The sequence below is a fragment of the Silurus aristotelis genome, assembly GCF_946808225.1.
Source record: "Silurus aristotelis genome assembly, chromosome: 12".
Taxonomy (NCBI): Eukaryota; Metazoa; Chordata; class Actinopteri; order Siluriformes; family Siluridae; genus Silurus; species Silurus aristotelis.
In genome coordinates, this window is record NC_139585.1 from 29684445 (window position 1) to 29709034 (window position 24590).

General features: G+C 40.0%; 1 protein-coding gene and 1 long non-coding RNA gene across 3 annotated transcripts in view; both read right to left on the bottom strand.

Moving 5' to 3' along the window:
• Window positions 1-24590, bottom strand: part of LOC310734359 (uncharacterized protein) — a 133117-nt gene that overhangs the window by 44047 nt on the left and 64480 nt on the right. The window contains exons 17-19 of one of the 2 annotated variants that reach the window (XM_083556269.1): window positions 22732-22816; window positions 21423-21480; window positions 20961-21321 (exon numbers count right to left, since the gene is read on the bottom strand). The exons of the other annotated variant lie outside the window; for it this stretch is intronic. Coding sequence (XP_083412395.1) covers window positions 21244-21321; window positions 21423-21480; window positions 22732-22816 — 221 coding nt within the window. The 3' untranslated portion in view covers window positions 20961-21243. Of the gene's footprint in view, window positions 1-20960; window positions 21322-21422; window positions 21481-22731; window positions 22817-24590 lie in introns of those variants that run through there. 2 annotated transcript variants of the gene reach the window in all.
• On the bottom strand, window positions 6543-8638 carry LOC310734371. Its single transcript, XR_014536023.1, has 4 exons — window positions 8585-8638; window positions 8384-8479; window positions 7614-7706; window positions 6543-6620 (listed from the first exon to the last, which is right to left on the bottom strand). It is a non-coding gene; the product is annotated as an uncharacterized lncRNA (long non-coding RNA).

Sequence of the window (24590 nt, forward strand, 5' to 3'; positions counted from 1 at the left end):
GGAGCATCTTTGTGTGAGGTAGTCCGCTGGCTCCTCTTCCCACTTCGTCTTCATCTATTTCCTCATCCTCGGACCTTGATGTTTCTTCTCCGCTGCTGCTCATATCTTCATCTCGCTGGTCGACGCAACCTTGGTTTCTAGGATGTTTTTCCTTCTTTTCTCCTTTTTGCTTTTGCCTGGTCATGGAGCGGGTGCTTATGCGGGATGCTGATATTATAAAGGGTTTGTTCACCCTTGCGGTCGTCTTGGATTTGACTTGGCTTTCATGACCCCTCATTGCTTCTTGCTCTGTTTTCACTTGTTCCACCCGTCTTTTTAAGTGGTACAGGGCTTCCGCCTGTGCTTCATTTGTTTGGTGCCCTCTGTTTACCGCAGCCTTCTGCTCCATTCTTAGTTTGGACATACTTTGGTTCATTTCATCCAAATTTTTTAGCATGTTATGGCTTAACTCCAGGAGTTGTTGTGTTCCTACTTTTCCTTTCTCTACAATTTTCGCTGGGACTAGTCGCATTTCCCCTTCCAGGTGTACTATTTCTCCCAGTTCTCGCTTTCTTTTCTTGTCCCCTGGTTGTTTCAGCAGTTCCCCCGCATGGTCCCAATCCAGCTCCTCATATTCCATTTTTCCTTCTTCCCAGCTCTGTTGATCTTCTCCTTGATCTTTTCCTTTGGCTGGCCTTTCGCTTATTAGGGACCTCTCGCGTCCGAAGTGCATGGGGGTCCCTAAGGTCACTGATTCTGTTGACCTTCTTCTTTTTCCTTGTTCTTCCTTACAGGCATCTGCCAGGTCTCTTGGTGTCACACTTCTCCAGCCTTTTTCCTGTTCTTCCTGTGTATCCACCAGTTTCTGCTCTCTTTGCCTGCCTGAATATGGGGTGCTATGAATAATTTGCTCGCTTCTGTTTCCGAGGCCGTAGTTTTGCCATCCAGCCACTCTTTTTGTATCACCTTGGTACGTTCCAGGGTCCGAGACGTGCCCTCCTATCGGCTTGTCCACCACATCCCGGGGACGTTCTTTCTCCAGCATATCCTCTTGTTCCTCTGGGTCTTTCTCACTCTGGTCACTACTCTCATTCCCTCTCGAATGGACCTTTTCGTCTTCAGCCAGCTCTGACCTGCTACCAACACTGTACCTTGATCTGACGAGTCCTTCCACTGTGCCACCTGTTAACTCTATGGTGACTCGTCTCGGGTCTTCGAGTGCCTGCGGCAACAGTGGATACAGTCCTGTTGTATATCCGGGCGGTTTTTCGTTGTAGGGGGGCGGTTTTTGCTGCTCCTCACATTTCTCCCATGGTGGGGCAGTCCCTTCGCTCCCCCTCTCCTGCTTCCTTTCTCCCGTTGCCTCGCAGTTTTTGCAATAACACTCATTTCGGCAGTTGCATTGTAGTTTTTTCTTCTCTTTTCCTTCCACTGCATTTCCCATCCTTCTTCTCATTCCCTCTTCCTGAAACCAGTTAACTATCTCCCACTTCCTCTTCATTTTCTCCAATTTTTCCTTTTTTCCTTCTCCTCTGTATTCTATCCAATCCTTCAGCTTTTTGCACTTTTCTTCATTGAATGATCCTTCCTCAGGCCACTGCAAGCTTCCCTTTGTTTGCTCATACTATTTCTTCATGTATTTTTCTATCTCTTTCCCTGCGCCCTTGTGCTGATTTATTATAATGCACACTGGGGTTACCAGTGGTGTGCACTGTTTCTTCTCCATCATGCACCCTTGTCTTGCCCTTGCTGCGTCTGATCTGGGTCCTGGGTTTCTATTTGATTCTACCCAATTTAGTTTTGCGTATATTCTTTTTACTGTCAGCCCGCTTCTGTATGGGTTTTTCCTAGTTAATCCCCCTAATGAATTTATTTTATCTATTATAATTGAGGTTGCCGCTCCTCTTTCCCACTGCACCACTCGCGGTTCAACGGTTACTGTTGCTGTCAGTCCTGAGCAATAATTATATTGTTCAGGCCTTGCCGCGAATACTTCTACAACTGGTTCGCTATCTTCGTCCCACGGGTCTTGTACTAATTCTGCTAATGGTATTACTGCCTGTCCTGGTTTAGGTGTTTCTAGCACCGTGCGTATTACGGGACTCAATACTCGGGGTCACCAAAGTTTTCTAATCACCCTTTCCCAATTGTCTTTTGGGAATACCCTTCCTAGCGCCTGTAATTTATCGAATGTTGTCAATTCCCACAATTTGTCTGCTATTTCCCTCTCAGTCTGCCACTTCTCTACTCTGTTTATATCTAGATATGTTCGCTCGTCGAAGAAGTGTGTCATATTCCTTTCGTTTCTATCTCCAACACACTCATCCACTCTCTGTAATGTCCTGCTTCTTGCTCTCAATGATTTCTCACCCTAGTCCCTTTCTCTAATATCACACTCTCTTCAACAACATTCAAATATCACTTGTATCAAACACACAGCATTCAGTCATTCACCAATGCATCAATAACACATTTGCATTTCACTAATCACAGTAATATCAATAACACATTGAGCTCAATCACATATTATTCATAAACACTCTTGCATTAAACACCGGGGGCGCCCCAACCACTGCTTCCGTGCAGCTCCTGACTATACCGTCAGCCCTAGCTGTTTTACCGCTAGTATCTTTTATCCCACTGCTATACCACAGTGCCTGACTATCCCGTCAGCCCTGGCTGTTTCACCGCCAGTATTCTTTATCTTATCACTTACTTAACTAATCTTCGCTGTTTTCCACAATCCAAGCCTCTTTCTTTGCCTAGGTTCTTGGCTTTGGGTCAGGTGCCGTCCACCCTTCTCCGGGGCCACCCCACCACAGCAGGCCACAGATATGTCAAATTACACAGACTTTATATTTCAAAAAAGGTGTCTGCTTACCTTGATCTGTTTTTGGGCCAGCTTCTGTAGACTGCTGGGTAAGTGGTCCCTGGATCAGGCTTTCAGGCTACCTGGTTCGATCCCTTGGAAAAGCTCCCGGGTTTCGGCACCAATAAAATGTCGGATCTCAGAATCCCCTCTGAGACCAAACACCTCAGGAGTGCTCCAAGTTTACCTTCTTGGTTCTTAATTAGCACTAACTCGGTTAGAACTCCCAATAAAAGGCCCATAGACCTGGATGAGAAGGACAGCAAAATACAAGTTTATTTTTTTTCTCTGCAGAGAAGATCAATCGACAAACAAAACAATCCAAAAGAGAATTCTTTCCAGAATAATAGATGCTTGCAAGCGCTTCAAAAGGAAAGTCCCCAAAACCCTATGGAGTGAATCACCTAAGGTGATTTCCCACCCAGAACTTTTAGGTAGTTTCCATCAAGGTCACCACAGGATGAAAGTAACAAATGAAATCCAGAAAGAAAGTCTTCAGACCGGTCTTGAAGGTATTCCTGCTGCTCTAAAAGAACTGCAAAACAGGGACTCCAAAAAGAGAGACTCTCTCAACTGCTGAGATCGCCTCATATTTATGTGCAGGCGCCTCTAGGCGCCTCCTACCTTAATTTACATGTTTTTACTCTAAATCCCATTATTTCTAACCTGCCCAGTGTTTGGGTCCTTCCTACTAATTACTATGCATCACGTGGTTTTTCCTAAATCCCATTATTTTTGTTTCCTCCTGGTTCTTCCCCTTCCCGTCGTCATTTCCCCCACGTGATCTCCCTTTCTTATATCCCCTTATTTTCGAGCCTTTTTGGGGTTTTATTTTTTAAAACTTATCTTATCTTCCTCATTCTTGTCTTCACGCTTGTGGGAGCAACACCGTTTTGGACTAGTCTTCAGTTTCTTTGGATATTTTCTTATTTTCTTCTTCTTGATTATGCGTAAGTCTCTTCTCTTATTTTATCTTATTCTATGATTATATATGTTCTTTCTTCGACCTTTGTTTTAATGCTCTTATACGCTTCTTCTGCTAATGCTAAGGTTATAGTTGATTATACTGCTGTGTGTTAGATATTTTCTTAAGCTTGGCTGTGCACTAGTTCAGTACCTAGTGTGCTGGACTGGTTCTTCCTATTTATTTGCCACCATGCTATTCATTGACCTTGGCCTTGTTTTCTTTTCTTGTGTGTTCTTAGCTCGTTGTAAAACCACTAGGCGCAAGAGGTCTCGCCCTTACCCTAGGGCTTGCGGTCCTCCCATTTCTCCCCATCGCCACTTCCAAATCTCCCGCTTGCTTGATGACTTGGACAACTATTTGGTCGACCCTTCTAATGGTCCTGATCTTCCTACTTCTTCCCCTTCTGCCCACACCCCTCCTTCTTCCATTGATGTGGGCACTCAGACTGACCCTGTGGTGATTCTGCCTGTCAGTCCTCCCCCTGGGGCTCCCCTCTCTTCTGACACTGACACTGCACCTGATTCTGGGCCTGACTCTGGGCCTAACTCGCCTGATTTTCGTCAAGGTGCTTCTCCTTCTTATTCTCCTACTTCTCCCTGCAATCCTTCTCATGGGCCCTTTTCCCCTCCTACTCCTTGGGCATCCCCTGCCAGTGTCATCATGATTGAGTCTGAGCCTGAGCCTGGCCCTGGCCCCTATGAGTTCCTCTCTTTTCCTGAGCCCTTTCAGGGCCCTTCTCTTAACAGCCCTTGGCTGGTTTGTCATCCTTGTCATCTTTTTCCTAAGTGTTCTCACTGGGAGTGTCGTCCCTAATAAACATGGTGGTCTTTTTCTAAATGGTCTCTGTTGTGGTTTCTTTGCAAGCAAGCAATAGGCTCGGGCTACATAGGTCTAAGATCAACCTGTTAGGCAGGTTAATTAAAAGCAAACATATACTAAGTCCATTAAATGATATTAAAACAGTTTAACTGATAATTATTGATGAATACAGACTGGCTGTCCTGATGCCTATCAAAAATTCCACAGGAACGTCTCTAGGTTACGACCGTAACCCTCGTTTCCCAAGGGAACAAGACGCTGCATCTCCGTGCCAGGAGCTAGCGTCTTGTCCATCTCGTAGCCATTTATAGCTTCCTGTTTACGCGACATCGCCCGCTGATGACGTCACGTCCCAACGCCTATTGTTCAGATTACACATGTGGTTCAGAGTGCGGTCACGCAGGGGCGTTCCCATAGCCTTTCGACTATATATATATATATATATATATACACAGTACAGACCAAAAGTTTGGACACACCTTCTCATTCAAAAAGTTTTCATTATTTTCATGACTATGAAAATTGTAGAGTCACACTGAAGGCATCAAGGGCTATTTGACCAAGAAGGAGAGTGATGGGGTGCTGCGCCAGATGACCTGGCCTCCACAGTCACCGGACCTGAACCCAATCGACATGGTTTAGGGGTGAGCTGGACCGCAGAGTGAAGGCGAAAGGGCCAACAAGTGCCAAGCATCTCTCGGGGAACTCCTTCAAGACTGTTGGAAGACCATTTCAGGTGACTACCTCTTGAAGCTCATCAAGAGAATGCCAAGAGTGTGCAAAGCAGTAATCAAAGCAAAAACTGGCTACTTTGAAGAACCTAGAATATGACATTTTTCAGTTGTTTCACACTTTTTTGTTATGTATATAATTCCATATATAATTCCACATGTGTTCATTCATAATTTTGATGCCTTCAGTGTGAATCTACAATTTTCATAGTCATGAAAATAAAGAAAACTCTTTGAATGAGAAGGTGTGTCCAAACTTTTGGTCTGTAATATATATATATATATAGTAATTAATATGGATATTAATTGTTGTATTTATATTTCTGGATTATATGATAGTTACCCAAATATCTCAAATCACAAGCCAGTTTCCTTTTTCCAGTGCACTTATTATCTCTGCAACTGTGATGGAATAATATAAACATAATTTGGATTACATTATACATTTCCCTGTAAATCCATACAGGACTAAATTATTCATTATATATATTCATATTAAGTGATTTTTAACATACAGTACTGAGTAAACATTAAGAAGACCCCTGCTAAATATGCCTTCAAAACGGATGGAAATTGAACATTTACACAAAAGAAAGGAGGTCGTAAGTGAATATGAGACTTTTATATAACATTTGATATTTAATTTCAGGATGACAATTTATGATTTATGACTGTATTATGGCTAGTTTAAATTATTTACAACATTTAATTACATTTAGGAAAGTATTTGTGCATCTAAGAGCATTAGCAGTAAACAATCTTAAACATCTACTATCCACTGAATTTTATAGTCACATCCACACACTAACATACTCTCTTGATCACTCTTACACACCTACAATATAAAAATTGTTTTATATAACAAAAAAAAGAGCTGAACACCTACCTACTACAATAACATGACGAAAAATCAGAATTATCCACAATAGCAAAAATATCAGAATTATCCTTTTTGCTCCAGTGCTTTGTATTTTATCCCAGAAATCAATAATAACAGCTGTAAAACACACAAAAATGTTAACATATATTACACAAGTGCACAAATAAAAAAGATCAAAAGCTTTGCTTATAGAAATTTCTCTGTAGAATTCCGAATGTTTCTCTTTTCACTTTATATTTATATAAGCAGGAAATAAGATCTTGAAGGCAGTAGTGGTGTAATGGTTTGATGTTTACTCACGTAAATAAGCGACAACAGATATCACAACATATTGTATTAGAACTGCCAAACGTTTAAATACTTTGTGGACATAACCTGCAAATTAATAAGGACACAGTGTGTAGTGATTAGATCAGTGTTACCTAAATCCTATATAGTTTATATATTTATTAATTCCAAAGAAAACCTAAATAAACTAAATAAATTATTTAAACACTTTACTGGAGGAGAGATGGTTAAACTGCTAATTCAAAGAGTCAAAGAGGGACCTTAATATGTACCTGCAGCTGAACCAATCAACATACAGTGCTGTTTATTTTTTCTTTTTTTCTATGTTATCAAGATGTTACATTTTCACTTTTAGGGTTTTGTACAGTATACTGTCCACACACACACACTCACACACACACATCTATATATTAGGGCTGTTAAAATTAATGCGTTAATAACGGCACAAATTTTATTATTGCGTGATTAATGCAACCTGCATTTCTGTTTGACAATTTTTATTAAAATATAAATAAATAAATAAATAAATAAATAAATAAATATAAAAGAGGCAAAATTAAAACCTTCAAGGCAACACATTTATTCACGACGTCTTTTCTTTACTCAGATATTTTTTTTTTATTTACTCTTAAATAACTTTGGGGGAGTGGTGGCTCCAGCAGTTAAGGCGCTGGGTTACCGATCGGAAGGTCGGGGGTTCAAGCCCCGGTATCGCCAAGCTGCCACTCTTGGGCCCTTGAGCAAGGCCCTTAACCCTCTATGCTCCAGGGGACCCTTACGAGAAAAATAAATCAAGGACCGTGATGTCGGAGCGACGTGGGGACGTTGGTCTTCATGTTCTATGTTGAGTTTAGTTTCACTAATAATAATAATAATACATTTGCAAAAAGCATCAATATTCATAAAACACACACACACACATATATTAGGATTTTTTCATTGTAAAAGAGTAATTTACTATTTCTACTGCTATATACTTTGCTCACTAAACATTCTTACTGTTTTTGGCATTTTCTAATTTTTGCATTTATTTATTTTACAAATTCATTTTTTTGTTCACCACGATGACTGAAATCATACCTTTAAATGGTTTCAGATGGTCAGCAATCCAATATAGGAAAATTATTCTAACAAAATTAAGTGCTGAACAAGTTGCTGCTTCAGTAATAGACCCTAAAAAAAATCAGATCATTCATGAATTAATGTAGTGCAGTTGATAAAAATCTCACAACCCACTGTGTTTAAAATGCACAATTATTTACACAATTCTGGTATAAACTGTTCAGGATTTTAAATATTAGAGGGAGTTAAATTATTTTTTATTCAGGTATCCTCTAATCCGAAATGATACCTATGAGCATGTTCTCTGTTTCTATCAGAGGCAGAGAAATAAAAGTGGGAGGGGTGATAGAGAGAGAGAGAGAGAGAGAGAGAGAGAGAGAGAGAGAGAGAGAGAGGGGTGGATGGATAGATAGGCAGAACTGTGTGTGTGTGTTTGTCCCTGACTCAACCATCCACCAATTTTGGGAACAAATTGACCAGCATTTTGGTTTTTATTGAGGGAAATGTGTTCTGATAAGTCTTGTAATACTGGTGCATGGTGAGGGATTTTGCATGCCTTTGGCTTGGGAGGTGTTTCTGGGGCCATCAGCATAAGTTCTCAGTTAAAACTGTCTATTGATGTTGCATCAAAGATTATAAGGCAGGAGTAAATCCAGCCTCTGTGACCAACACTTCACACCACATATGTGGAACAAGTGCTGTCCTGTGTGCTGCTGAATAATGTGTGGCAGCCATTTTGATAAATTAGTGAATAATATACTAGGGTTAATGTAAAAAACAATACTTACCCTCAGTAGAACCCCAAAGAATGAAGACAATAGACATAATGATATTAAGACAAAGGACAAGTGCACACTGTATAACTTGGGCTCTTCTGCTGTTATCTACAAAAAAACAAACGGTAAGGAGATTTGTATGAAGTTGACTTTATTAAGTTAAAATTAAACCTTAACATAATTCTAAAGTGATAGAAAGAAGCCCAGACTCACCTTTCTTATGAAAAGATGTATAAGAGAAGTAGATTAGGATAAGTAATCCAATTAATCCAAACCCTTAAATCTCCCATGTGTTGATTCTGTCAGAATGTCACCCTCCTGATAGAGCAGCACTAAGAGATCTTCATCCTGTTTCTTCCATGAAACCTCTTCTATCTTTTCTGATGGTATATGTGAGTCTACAGAGCAGTTCAGTTTGATTTCTTCACCCGCATACGCAGACATAACGTGTGCTCCAGACACAATCAAACGCTCTGAAATGAATTTTATTTATTTTCTTATTTTTTTTTTACAAAAAAAATGTATTAATTTTATACGATGTATTTTTTAAAAATATTACTTAAATCAGGTGAAAAATGTACCCACCAATCTCAATTTAATCAGAGTTTCATCAGCGTGCTGGTTTGTGTAAACAACACACTTATAAACTCCTGCATCTTCCCGAGTCACATTTGTAAGCAGTAGAGAGAAGTTTCCATGAGCAACCTCCTCAGAGAAGAAATGAGCTCTTTCATGATAACGCTGGTTCTGAGACTCTGGTCGACTTTCTCCATTCTGCCACAAGTGCACTAGAGATCCAGAGTCAATTCTTTTCCATGCCACTTCCAGTTCTCCCATTGGTAGAGGAGTTTCTACAAAACAGGGCAACATTACTGAGTCTCCCAGCTGGACAGTGAGAGGATCAGATGGACCCTGGACATGGAAACCTAAAGAGAATAAAAACAAACTTCTAAACCTCAAGTTTAAACTCTAAAGTCTGGTAAATTTAGACTGCAGGTTAAAGTCCTCAAGTTGCTACAGATTTCTGTCTCTAGAATTTCACAACGGAAAAATGACTAAATTACTGTAAAAGATCAAACAAAAGAAAAAGGAGATTTGTTCGTTTCTTCATGAGTTATTATTGTATTCGCAGACATGTCTGAACTCACAAAGGTATGTTGAAAAAGTGTGACAGCGGAGGCATGTTCAAGCAAACACAAATACACACACCTGCAATGCAGCAAACTTGAATAAAATAAAAGCAGTTTTATTGAGCCCCCCCATGTCTTCTTCCTCTACACTCTCATCCTGGGCTCTATAGTGTTGCCAAAACCTGGAATTAGCGAAGATTTAGATACCACCAAGGAAGTGAAAAGGAAAATCCTGGCAGGCAACACATTTCAGTCTCTGTCCACTCCAAACATGGCCTCCACAGATGATCTGCAGGCCTTCCAGGAGCTTTTCAAGCATGAATCAGCTGTGAGGGAATGACTGTACAGGAGTCCTCATTGTTCCTTCTGTCGTCCTCCCATTTCACCTCTGACATCTCCACTAACTCATTCTCACTCTACATAAATGGAACTATTTGCTCCTTCCAAGACGGGGCAAAGCCTGGATGAGCTCACTGCAGGAAATCTAGGGTTAGAGTTAGGGTTAGGGTTTAGGGTTAAGGTTAGGGTTAGGGGTTAGGGTTAGGGTTAGCTATGAAGACACGATGTGCTAGCGATGGTTCTGTTGAGATAAACAGGTTTACAGCAGTGGTGTTTGGAAATACAGAGAAGTCATGGGTAGATCGATCTATGCTAATCATGGATCTATGCTAATCATGGGTTGACATTAAAACTTCCAGCACAGACCATAAAAACCATGAGCACTAGAGGTGTAACGCTACACAAAACTTACAAAATTAGTTTTTTAAGTCACGGTTCAGTTAAAAAATTTACAGTTATTTTTTATTAAAAAACTTTATTATTATTAACATTTGTGAAATAAATAAAATAATAAATAATTTACATTGGTTTGACCCCATTTGTGTAATACAGATGTGTATATTAGAGTGTGTGTGTGTGTGTGTGTGTGTGTGTGTGTGTGTGTGTGTGTGTGTGTATATATATTTTTGCGATTAATACTGAATTTTCTAATAATATGTTCTACTTATTTCATAATAATTGAACAAATCTGCACGACATTATTTGGTACGAAAACCTCGTCCATGCTCACCTTCAAAATGTCGCCCCCTTGTGGTTCGTCTGTATTAGTTCATTCTTGCTATATTTTACTATTATGTACTTTTAGATTATATTTTTTTCCTTTTTTGCTTTTTGATGATCTACTTAATAGTGTGTTAATGCAAATAAAATTAATGAGGTTTACCCAGTCATGAGATTTTACAAAAAATAATCACACTAAAGAGTTTTCTTCCAAGTAAGATATTACAATCCAGAACAAGCAGGAACATTACAAAAATACACATCACCTGATTGAAGTGAGAGATCGCGCTCACTTTCTATACTTATTTTGTATCATTTATAGATTTGGTTTGATTTATAATATTGATTGTGAACATTTGATCGTGTATGTAATTTTTTTTCTCCAAATCGAATCTTAAAGTGCTGATTTGTCGCCCCCTGGTGTTCAGGTAGGCTAATACACCTGGCATACTCTTACATTCCTGGACCACACCTTTAGTATGTTTTGGTAAAACCAGTGCCACAATTCACTACGGTGTTTTATTGCATGATTTGAGAATTGGAAATAACATTTCTTTATAATTTCTAGATGACTGGAAGTTTTACAGGTGAACTATTAGTTCTGATGTATAAAGAAAAAAAAAACATCCTTCTTTAGATCAGATTCTACACTGTCTTTCAGCTCCATAAAACTCAGAGTATATTCAAAAGTGCACTAATAAACACAATCTGGTGAACATTACCGTTACAGAAGATCACCGACAGCAGCAGATGAAACCAGAGCAGCACAGCAGCCTCCATGTCTGTAACGGGAATACTGTACTTTTACTTTTCACATCACGTGACTGGCAATCAACTCTAAACCTTCTACAAACATCTGTCAAAAAAAAAAAAAAAAAAAAAAACAACAATAATAATAATAATACACCTTATAATGTAAAATGTTGTTAATGTAATATGTAACAAATTTAAAGGTCTATATTTACATTTATTACTTGGGTGGACTTTTTACATTTAGACTTTATTCTTAAGACTTTAGACTTCACTATTTTATGATTTTTTTCATATATTATTTTCCTGTAGCAGGATTTCCATTATTATAATCTTACCTCACATGTATCCCTATAATCCCTCTTTATATTATTATTATTTATATAAATTTATCTCTATTTCAATACATTTTATTTCATTATAACATGAACGAATTCCCGCTACAAAAGTGTGATTTTATTTTGAACAGGCATTAAAAAGGGCACGTGTGTAGTTTTTTTTAATCAGGCGACATTTATAGATACCTAAAGGGTCCTTTTGTGCAGATTATCGCACTTTATTACTTCATTTTCTTTATTTTAGCGTCACCAAAAACACTAATTATTTGCTTTACAAAGAGATAATTTCTATCTTTTATAAATAATGGATTATTGCTAGCAGTTCGGCTAATCTTTGTAAAGCATTTTCAATCATATTCCACATTTAAACCCTTATAAAACATTTTCCTTTATAGGTTTGTTCAATATTTCAAATAATTCGCATTTAGAGTCTCCCTGTCTTTTATAGTCTTAAATTTCAACTGATTTTACTGTAGAGTTTTTGAGAAAAGTGAAGGCAAGATCACTCCAACCCTCAGTGCATTTTTATCATGTTCCACATTCACTGTAAAGACAGAGACAAACAGAGACACTGTAACGACTGTCAGACAGAGACACACTAAAGACAGAGACAGACAGAGACACTGTAAAGACAGAGTCAGACAGAGACACTGTAAAGACAGAGTCAGACAGAGACACTGTAAAGACATAGACAGACAGAGACACTCTAAAGACAGAGTCAGACAGAGACACTGTAAAGACAGAGTCAGACAGAGACAGACAGAGACACTCTAAAGACAGAGTCATACAGAGACACTGTAAAGACAGAGACAGACAGAGACACTCTAAAGACAGAGTCAGACAGAGACACTCTAAAGACATAGACAGACAGAGACACTGTAAAGACAGAGACAGACAGAGACACTCTAAAGACAGAGTCAGACAGAGACACTGTAAAGACAGAGACAGACAGAGACACTCTAAAGACATAGTCAGACAGAGACACTCTAAAGACAGAGACAGACAGAGACACTGTAAAGACAGAGTCAGACAGAGACACTCTAAAGACAGAGACAGACAGAGACACTGTAAAGACAGAGACAGACAGAGACACTCTAAAGACAGAGTCAGACAGAGACACTCTAAAGACAGAGACAGACAGAGACACTCTAAAGACAGAGTCAGACAGAGACACTGTAAAGACAGAGTCAGACAGAGACACTCTAAAGACAGAGACAGACAGAGACACTCTAAAGACAGAGTCAGACAGAGACACTCTAAAGACAGAGACAGACAGAGACACTCTAAAGACAGAGTCAGACAGAGACACTGTAAAGACAGAGACAGACAGAGACACTCTAAAGACAGAGTCAGACAGAGACACTCTAAAGACAGAGACAGACAGAGACACTCTAAAGACAGAGTCAGACAGAGACACTGTAAAGACAGAGACAGACAGAGACACTCTAAAGACAGAGTCAGACAGAGACACTCTAAAGACATAGACAGACAGAGACACTCTAAAGACAAAGACAGAGACACTGTAAAGACAGAGACAGACAGAGACACTGTAAAGACAGAGACAGACAGAGACACTCTAAAGACAGAGACAGACAGAGACACTGTAAAGACATAGACAGACAGAGACACTCTAAAGACAGAGTCAGACAGAGACACTGTAAAGACAGAGACAGACAGAGACACTCTAAAGACAGAGTCAGACAGAGACACTGTAAAGACAGAGTCAGACAGAGACACTCTAAAGACAGAGACAGACAGAGACACTGTAAAGACAGAGTCAGACAGAGACACTGTAAAGACAGAGACAGACAGAGACACTCTAAAGACAGAGACAGACAGAGACTCTGTAAAGACAGAGACAGACAGAGACACTCTAAAGACAGAGACAGACAGAGACACTGTAAAGACAGAGACAGACAGAGACACTCTAAAGACAGAGTCAGACAGAGACACTGTAAAGACAGAGACAGACAGAGACACTCTAAAGACAGAGTCAGACAGAGACACTCTAAAGACATAGACAGACAGAGACACTCTAAAGACAAAGACAGAGACACTGTAAAGACAGAGACAGACAGAGACACTGTAAAGACAGAGACAGACAGAGACACTCTAAAGACAGAGACAGACAGAGACACTGTAAAGACATAGACAGACAGAGACACTCTAAAGACAGAGTCAGACAGAGACACTGTAAAGACAGAGACAGACAGAGACACTCTAAAGACAGAGTCAGACAGAGACACTGTAAAGACAGAGTCAGACAGAGACACTCTAAAGACAGAGACAGACAGAGACACTGTAAAGACAGAGTCAGACAGAGACACTGTAAAGACAGAGACAGACAGAGACACTCTAAAGACAGAGACAGACAGAGACTCTGTAAAGACAGAGACAGACAGAGACACTCTAAAGACAGAGACAGACAGAGACACTGTAAAGACAGAGACAGACAGAGACACTCTAAAGACAGAGTCAGACAGAGACACTGTAAAGACAGAGACAGACAGAGACACTCTAAAGACAGAGTCAGACAGAGACACTCTAAAGACATAGACAGACAGAGACACTCTAAAGACAAAGACAGGGACACTGTAAAGACAGAGTCAGACAGAGACAGAGACACTCTAAAAAAAGAATTATGTGAAAGATTGAGCAAACCTTTAAAGAAACCATTAGAAGAAAATGTTTTATGAGTGTTTGAATGTGGAACATGGTTAAAAATGCAGTGATGCTTGGAGTAATTTGACCTTCAATTTTCCCAAAAACTCCACAGTAAAATGAGTTGAAATGTGAAATAAGAATATAAAAGACAGGGAGATTGTAAATAAGAATAATTTGAAAGATTGAGCAAACCTATAAAGGAAAATGTTTTATGGGGTGTTTAAATATGGAGATTTAAATGCTCTGATTTTTCTGTTTTTTAAAGGAAACGCCGTTCTGAAGCGTCTTTACGTGTATTTTGACGGCTCCCACCCCCCGTACTGTACGTGTATGAGACACACAACACAAAGAAACGTGCGGCTGCTTAACCGTTTTCATTCATTTATTAGTGTGTGTGTGTGTGTGTGTGTGTGTGTGTGATGTGTGTTATTTCTATTAGTGATAAGTATATTGTACATGTTTATAGAGTATGGAGATGAAGTGCACTTGTTAGAGAGTTTGGACTTTATAATGTGAAGAAAGAGATGTAATAAATAACATTATATATAAAATACAGAGCAGTTCAGTGTGATTTCTTTACCCATGTACGCAGATAAAACGTGAACTCCAGACACAATCACGCGCTCTGAAATGAATTATTTTACATTTTACACACTTATAAACTCCTGCATCTTCCTGAGTCACATTTGTAAGCAGTAGAGAGAAGTTTCCATGAGCAACCTCCTCAGAGAAGAAATGAGCTCTTTCATGATAACGCCGGTTCTGAGACTCTGGTCGACTTTCTCCATTCTGCCACAAGTGCTCTAGAGATCCAGAGTCATTTTTTTTCCACTCCACTTCCAGTTCTCCCATTGGTAGAGGAGTTTCTACAAAACAGGGCAACATCACTGAGCCTCCCAGCTGGACAGTGAGAGGATCAGATGGACCCTGGACGTGTGTTGAGAAAAATGTTTGAATTAACCTTATCTAGAGTGCGTTTTAATCCAACTAATATCCATCCAACAAATTGACCTAATAATTACTATAGAACCTTTTAGATACAATAGAAGCAGCGTGATTAAACCTATTACACCTATGTGTTTTAATCAGTCTCATGTAGTCTATGTACTGCAAGTATAATTAATAATAGCGATCAGATTTTAATAAATAGAGTAGAGTAGAGTCTGACTGGTGTTATGAGTGTGTTGGATAGACAAGAAAGAACAACATACAAGGCGTAAGCATGTTTATTGGGCAGAGAAGAGGTGAGATTTACGATGCTGTCAGTGAAGAATGCTCCTTAGGGGATTTCCAGGACGTCTGTGAGTTGAAGCTGAATAAAAGAAATAAACAGAAATCACAATGACTAAAAACATTAATTAATATGTGCAGAATTAATATGTGCATGTAACCACAAAAGCAACAAGCTTACAAACGTTATAGCTGTGAAGCTTAACACACTATGCAACAGTCAGTTCAGATAATAGAAATGAAGTATGACAGACACTAACATAACACACCCACCTAGAATAATGTAGTTAAACATATACAAATAGACAATTTAAGTAAAATAATGTAGCTTGATTTAATAGAAATGGGATAGAAAATAAAATTATAAAAGCAGAACTCTTACACAGAGTAGCTGTAGGGAAGATAAAAAGCTGAGAGCAGGAGGAAGTGGTGCCTGGCTGTACCAGAGGGGGTGAAGGTTGTATACTCATTCTTTTCTTAAGTGACATAGAGAAAAGGCAATAAATAAGGGTAATGGGGGAACAGGAAAACCCAAATATGGAATCCCAGGAAGGGGACTTTGCTAGGATGAAGAAAAGAGAAAAAAGTAAAAGGTGTCATGTAACACCAGGGTATAAGAATGAGTGTGTGCAAAGTGTGTGTGCGCTTGATCATTTTGATGTGATGAAGTGACCACATTCTATGGGCTCATCAGAACGTGTCTGGAATAAAGAAGTTTTTGCTCTTTCTCATCCAAGACTGAAGATTCTTCATTGGCTTTTGAGGTCCATTTCATTTTATTTGATGAAGTTAAGAGTGCTACACTGGGAATTAGCTGAAACAAAGAATCCACCCGTGATGTGTCTGCTCAGAGACGGGTTCTGAGTTCCCAAACGTGGAAGCCTAAAGAGAATAAAAACAAACTTCTAAACCTCAAGTTTAAACTCTAAAGTCTGGTAAATTTAGACTGCAGGTTAAAGTCGTCGAATTGCTACAGATTTCTGTATCTGGAATTTCTCAGCGGAAAAATGACTAAATTACTGTAAAAGATCGAACAAAAGAAAAAGGAGATTTAGTCGTCTCTTCATGAGTTATTATTGTATTCGCAGACATGTCTGAACTCACAAAGGTGTGTTAGGAGAGTGTGACAGGGGAGGCGTGTTCAAGCACACACAAATACACACACACACACACACACACACACACACACACACACACACACACACACACACACGGCTTCTTCTTCTACACACTTATCCTGGGCTCTATAGTGTTGCCAAAACCTGGAATTAGGGAAGACTCAGATACCACCAAGGAAGTACAAGAGCAGGAAAATCCTGGCAGGTAATCCAGAAGCTGCTTCAGCCCAACACATTTCAGTCTCTGTCCACTGTTGTGTGTGTGAAGATGTTTCCTTATGTATCCAGAATCAGCAGTGAATATTGGAAAATAAATTCATTGCAGATCAGCAAACAACCTGAAGTAGGATGGAGAAAAGCTGCTGGAACGCTGATATACACAACACAGAGACGTTATAAGGCAATTATTGTAAAGGGAAGTTCAGATCACCTCAAAGGTGATCTTTGAGGTGATCTGTGATAAACAGAATTATTACAGAAAAACCACAAGGGGGCGACATTTGTTCAATTATTTTAAAATAAGTGAACAAATGTCGCCCCCTTGTGGTTTTTCTGTAATAATTCTGTTTATCACATTTTTCAATATTTTAATTGAAATCTTATATGTTCTCGGATTGTTGTTAAAAAACACTTCATAATCACTTATGCAATATGCACCGATGGCATGAATAATTTAATATGGTTTTGCAAGTCAGGATTTTGGGCCCCATACTTTTAGATTATATTTTTTTGCTTTTTGATGATCTACTTAATAGTGTGTTAATGCAAATATAATTTCATTCATATGATATAACACTCATTAATTAAATTTAGACTTTATTCTTAACACTTTAGACTTTACTGTTTTATATTTAGACATTTTCATGAATCAGGATTTCCATTACTTTGTTTGTATCTCTATAACTCCTCTTTACATTATTATTATTATTATTATTATTATTATTATTATTATTTATATAAATGTATCTTTATTTCAATTACATTTTATTTTATTATAACATGAACGAATTCCCGCTACAAAAGTGTGATATTATTTTGAACAGGCATTAAAAAGGGCACGTGTGTAGTTTTTTAATCAGGCGACATTTATAGATACCTAAAGGGTCCTTTTGTGCAGATTGTTGCGCTTTATTACTTAATTTTAGCGTCACCAAAAACATTAATTTTCTGCTCCACAAAAAGATTATTCTTTATAAATAATGGATTATTGCTAGCAGTTCGGCTAATCCGCGCTAATATTTGTAGCTAGGAGCAAAAACGGGACGGATTGGCGGAACGTGGGTGGGATTTGTAAAATGTAGGATGACACCATATTTAAGGAAGAAGACCCCATTTATTAGTGTGTGTGTGTGTGTGTGTGTGTGTGTGTGTGTGTGTGTGTGTGTGTGTGTGTGTGTGTGTGTGTGTGTGTGTGTGTGTGTGTGTGTGTGTGTGTGTTAGTTATTTCTATTAGTGATAAATATATTGCACATGTTTATAGAGAATGGAGATAAAGTGCACTTGTTTAGAGAGTATGGGCTCAATAATGTGAAAAAGAGATGTAATAAATAACATATATAAATATACACATAAATACACACAGTATTACACTGGTACTCGTCTCCAGTTCGGTACTCGTCTCCAGTTCGGTTTTATGCAGATGTAATGTAGTTGCCTAATTGCCCCACTAGGTGGCACCAGTGTGATTTGTATTGTATATGGATGTTAGAAATGTGTAGGTTTTTGTCGCTGAGATGTTGGAGATACCTGACCATGGGGGAGCGGAATCGTGGAATAGATGCTCTGATATTTTAATGAACGATTCTTTCACCTATTCTTCGTCTGTGAACGGATTTCAGATGGGAATTTCTCATCACAAATCACACATGCTGGGAGGAAGACCAGCATCATTACAAGTAAAAGCGAACAAATCTGTCCAAACTCCTTTTTTTTTTTCCTTTAGTAGATTTATCTATAGTTAGTTTATGAGAGCAGGAGTCTGGACCTCAGTATCAGACACTCACAGGTCAAGGTGTTTGTACACATTTTTATAAATGTTCATTTATATACAGTTATAATTATAGAGAAATGATCAAGAATGTACAGGTTGAAGCTGAACTGCATGATAATTACTGGTAGTAAAATTAGTAAAGGATCAGTGATTTACTGATTTACCCTTAAATGGGTAATTACTTGAGAGAGAGAAAGAGATGTAACTGCATTATAGATTTGATGTTTACAATTTTTTATTTTAATTAAATTTCATTTGAATGAATTTCAATAAAATGTAAATTACTTCATTAAAATGGGTTTATCTTTTAAACAGGCATAAAAATGTGCATTTTGATCAGATGATATTCATAAATAACTAAAGGGTCGTTAGAGTACAGATTATTTACCTTTTTATAAAAACTTTTTTATAGTTTGTAACTTAAAGAATGATCATTATTGCTATCAGTTTGCTACTTTGTGCTAATTTATGTAGGAAGAGGCTCAGTTTTGGATGTGAGATGGTTTCAGAGTCGTCAGTGACGTATGTAGTTAATTCTTTATAGAAGATTGTGTTCTGTGTCAAATCTAATGCTCACTTCAGAATGTTAGAGGTGTTGCTTAAAAACATAAGAATGTGAATTTAATTAAATTAACCTGCAATAAATATAAATAATCAATTAAAAAGAACTTCCCGTGGGCTCACCACCTGCAGGAGGGACCGTAAGGGACCGGTGCTGAGAGGATTGGGCAGCAGTCGAAGGCGGGGGCCTTGACAGCCTGATCCCTTGACACGGAGAAGTGTCTGGGGAATCTGCTTAGACTGCTGCCCTCGCGACCCGAATTACGGATAAGCAGGAGAAGAAGAAATGAAATGAATTAAAAAGAATGGATTTTATTATTTTTTTTATTTGTCCAACACAACATATTAATGACATTAATACTGTAGTAAAGTAGGAAGTTCTGCATTCACATGGCTGAATATATGACAAAAGCAGTACATTTGTTGTACAAAAAGTAAAAAAGGCAACATACAACACTATTAGACACATTTAGTCAGATTTTACTTTCACAATGTTGTGAACATGCAGTAGGCAGAGTTTCCTCTCACCTGCAAGAAAGAAACTTTTCTGATCTCATTACAGAATCATTTTTATTCTTAACACAATTACAGAAAACAGTTTGTAATCTACTAAAGTGTAGTTTTATTCATTGATAGAGACTCAAAGCATTTTTGTGCTTCAATTTACACCTAAATATATGATATATATATATAGGGGGGCGCCACAGCGGATCCTCCGCATGTTTTTATGCTGGATGCCCTTCCTAACGCAACCCTCCCCATTTATCCGGGCTTGGGACATTTATCTGGGGTTGGTTCCCTGAATGGGGATCGAACTCGGGCTGCAGCGGTGAGAGCGCCGCATCCTAACCACTAGACCACCAGAGAACCCACACGTGTGTGTATATGTTTCTAAATAAATAAACCAGTTTTACTGTTTTGTAGACCACCGTAAGAAATATCACTGGTCCTCACTGGGTCACCCACACTTCAGACGCCTTTACTCAGTGTTCACACAAACCCACTCTCGGACTCGGACTGCCATTCTCTTGGCATCTGCCCATGCTGTCAGCATTCTGAGACCCTTCTGCTCTCCTCTGCTACGTTTTTCTCCCCAAAGCTGGTATCTTTGTACTCTTTATTGGCATCGTCTGACTGGAACAGAGCACACTGATTAGTTTCATCAGATACAGGTGTAGTCTTACCGCTCGTTCTGGTCTCCTCCGCCCTCCGCTCGTGAACCACTTCCACAACGTTTGTGTACATTTCAACACTTTGTACTGTAAATATCCTGAGATTTTCTGTTCTGTACCTCTATGTTGTGTGATGTAGCTCTATGTTGTGTGATGTAGCTCTATGTTGTGTCGTATCAACTCGTATCTACTGCGGAACCAAATTCCTTGTGTGTGTCAACACACTTGGCCAATAAACCTGAACCAGAATTCTGATTCTGTAGCTCTATGCTGTGTGATGTAGCTCTGTGTTGTGTTATGCAGCTCTATGCTGTGTGATGCGGCTCTGTGTTGTGTGATGCGGCTCTGTGTTGTGTGATGCGGCTCTGTGTTGTGTGATGCGGCTCTGTGTTGTGTGATGCGGCTCTGTGTTGTGTGATGCGGCTCTGTGTTGTGTGATGCGGCTCTGTGATGTGTGATGCGGCTCTGTGCTGTGTGATGCGGCTCTGTGCTGTGTGATGCGGCTCTGTGCTGTGTGATGCGGCTCTGTGCTGTGTGATGCGGCTCTGTGCTGTGTGATGCGGCTCTGTGCTGTGTGATGCGGCTCTGTGCTGTGTGATGCGGCTCTGTGCTGTGTGATGCGGCTCTGTGTTGTGTTATGTGGCTCTTTTCTGTGTGATGTGGCTCTTTTCTGTGTGATGTAGCTCTATGCTGTGTGATGTAGCTCTGTTGTTTTATGTTGCACCAGGGTTCTGGAGGAACGTTGTCTCATTTCACTGTGTACTGCTTCAGATAAATATGTTTAAAATGACAATAACAGCTTCTTGACCTGACATAAATAATAAGTGTAGAATGAAAGCATGTAGGAAGCATCTTACCTGCTAAGTTCCTGAGTGATTAGATGCAGGATTCAGCTTCTGGAGTTCATAGTCATGATTAGATGAGGGTGAGTTTGAGTCCTGTGTTTGTAAGAAATTAATTAGTCTCATCTGATGCACAAAAGTTAATGAAATTAAAATCTAGTTATTCCATGTTAAAATGATGTTAATAATAATCTCACCATCTGTTCCTGTTTGGATCCAGACCCGAATAGCAGCCTCTGTATTTCTGTTCTAAATCTGTAACAATGAGAGCAACAATGTTCATGTCTTCTGTCTAAACAAACTGATAAGGAAAACAAATCTTCCTATTTATACATGATGCATTCATAAGCAATACACACATATCTTCCTTTATTCTCTGTGCCTGTGTGATGGGAACGAATGCGACAGTCAGTCGCTACTGTAACGCAGTTACTTTTGACAGTAACTAATACTGTAATGCCTTAGTTTTTAAATAAAGTAACTCCGTTACCGTGTGGTTCGTTACCCGTTACTTGTTCAAATGAATGAATTTGGGCTGAAGTGTAGACTACAGTCTGACCTGTTTACAGCAGAGACGCATTGTGGGATTGGTGGATGAACCACTGTAAACACGAAGAAGACGCACTGTGGGCGTGTCTCTCCGTTTATTCAGGTCTGTGCGGCAGTAATGGCAAGTTGAGGCGAGAGCAAGACGAGTTTCTCAAAGTGGAAATCTGATCATTATTTAGTTGAGCATAAATACAAAAACATTTTAGTCAAATGTAAGCTGTGTCTTTCTGGTTCGAAGCTCGTATCTACTGCGATAGCAGCACCTCCAGAAACTCCACGCCTCGACGAAGCTAGAAGCTAACCGCTAACCCGGTGTTCTGTTCTACATTGTTGATAGTTTTCATACTTAAACTGTGAAAGGAACATGTTTAAGAGCTCAACACAACAGCAGAAGCCACTTTAGTTTTTGATTGTGAATATATTATTCAGCTTGTTTTGTTATTTATTTCAGAAATCCTTGTAATATATTCAGTTTGTGCTGCTCTGACTTTAATAAAATAGTGTTTAAAAATTACTTTGTGTTTAAGTCAGTTTTGTGTTTGTGTGGACCATAACGCATAAAAGAGCATTAATGAGAACATTAAAGAACATTCTTTTAAAAAGTAACTAAAAAGTTACTTTTAACAGTAACGCATTACTTTTTGGTGTAAATAATCAACAAAGTAACAGAGTTACTTTTTGAATGAAGTAACTGTAACTACACTACAAACTGTAACTACAAGACAAATTGTCAAGCATTTTATGATTGGGGAAAAGAAGGATTGATCAGAACAGGCCGCATTCTTCCATTACTGCATGGTTCAGTTCTGATGCTCACATGATGCCCGTTTCAGGTGTTGATCAAGTAACAGGTTTAAAGTTATGTTTACTTCCCCATTTCCCCGTAATAACAGAAAATTATTTTCTGCATCAATTTTGTTATAATATTTAAATGTCGCATCTGAAGATTATACTTACAGAAAGCAGACCTGCCAGCACACGACAAAGACACATTCAGTTGGTATCACAATCAGTCGCAGATCCACTGTACGCTGCCAAGTTCCTGTTTATAATAAATAAAAAGGAATTACAGCACCATATTAGGTGGATTATTTTAATAACACTTTTGTGATCATTTGTCAGGGTGCGAGTGAAACAGGAGGCGGAAGCCAAAGTACAGCTCGCTCGGGTTTTAAATGACGAGAGTGAGGGAGAGCGAAACACACAAGCACACACACACACACACGAGCACACACACACACACACGGCAGTCCTTAGGTTAAGAGAGTCCAAAGTGCGCTTGGGGAGAAGCGTAGCTGATCCGAGATGCACGGGGAGGAGAAGCGCAGCCGGTACAGGATTGTTCGAGTCCGGACGGAACGGAACACATAGAGTCCTGCATGAAACACTGAACACATACCTTCACAATTAATACATACAATAAAGAACAGAGGAGTGATTGTGAGTGAGGAGCTTATGTATGCCCACTCCGAGGACACGGGACTGCGCGCAGCTCACCGCGGAGGCCAGGAACAGAGCGAAAAAACTGGCAAAGACCGGAGGCAGGGCTAAGACCGGAGGCAGGGTGATGCCTGCAGCCGATGCTGGAGACAGAGAGGCGTCTACGGCGGAGGCCGGAGGCAGAGAGACGTCTTCAGTGGACTCCAGAGGCTGAGCGACCTTCATGGCAGAGACCAGAGACTGAGTGACGCCCTCGGCGGGGATCAGGGGTGGACTGACGCCCACTGGAGAGGACTGGAGTGTAGCGACGCCTTCGGCGGAGACCAGGAACAGGAAGACGTTCTTGATGGTGTCCTGAGGCCCAGCGACGCCTTCAAAGGAACTCGGGAGTGCTTTGTCATCCTCTGAGGAACATGGAGGCAAGCCGCTTTGTGGGAGACTTGGGCCTGAGACGTTCTCATCGGAGGAGCTCGGGGGCGAGACGTCGCCGACAGGGGAGCTCAGAAGCAGGACGTCGCCTTCAGGGAAGCTTGGGAGGGAGACGTCGCATTCAGTGGAGCTTGGGAGCGAGACGTCGCCGAAAGAGGAGCTCGGGAGCGAGACGTCGCCGAAGGAGGAGCTCGGGGGCGAGGATGGCGAGGATGAATCGTCAGCGTGCTTCCGGGTGTTTCCAGAGGCGGAGCTTGGCTGTTGCTTCATCGCGGCAGAGCGAATCCTTTGTTCGAGGCTTGGATCGCGCCGGGACCACGGCGGCAACCCGATCATGTCCCTATTTTCCTTTCTTTTTTTTTTCATTTCTTTTTTTTTTTATATTCCGTTTCAGGAGGTTCGTTATTCTGTCAGGGTGCAAGTGAAACAGGAGGCGGAAGCCAAAGTACAGCTCGCTCAGGTTTTAAATAACAAAAGTGAGGGAGAGCGAAACACACAAGCACACATGCACACACACACACACGGCAGTCCTTAGGTTAAGAGAGTCCGAAGTGCGCTTGGGGAGAAGCGTAGCTGATCCGAGATGCACGGGGAGAAGAAGCGCAGCCGGTACAGGATTGTGGAGTCCGGATGGAACGGAACAGATAGAATCCTGCATGAAACACTGAACACATACCTTCACAACCAATACATACAATAACGAACAAAGGAGTGATTGTGAGTAAGGAGCTTATGTAGAAGCGGGGTGGAGTGATGATGAGCCCCAGGTGTGCGTGATTAAGCCTGGAGCTCCAGAGAAAGCGGAGGCATGAGTGATCATGAGCCCCAGGTGTGCGTGGTTAAGCCCGGAGCTCTAGGGAGAGCGGAGGCATGAGAGCCACCAAAGGGGGCGTGGCAGGTGGATCCCTGACATCATATTTTTGTCAGTAATTTCACAATAACATTTA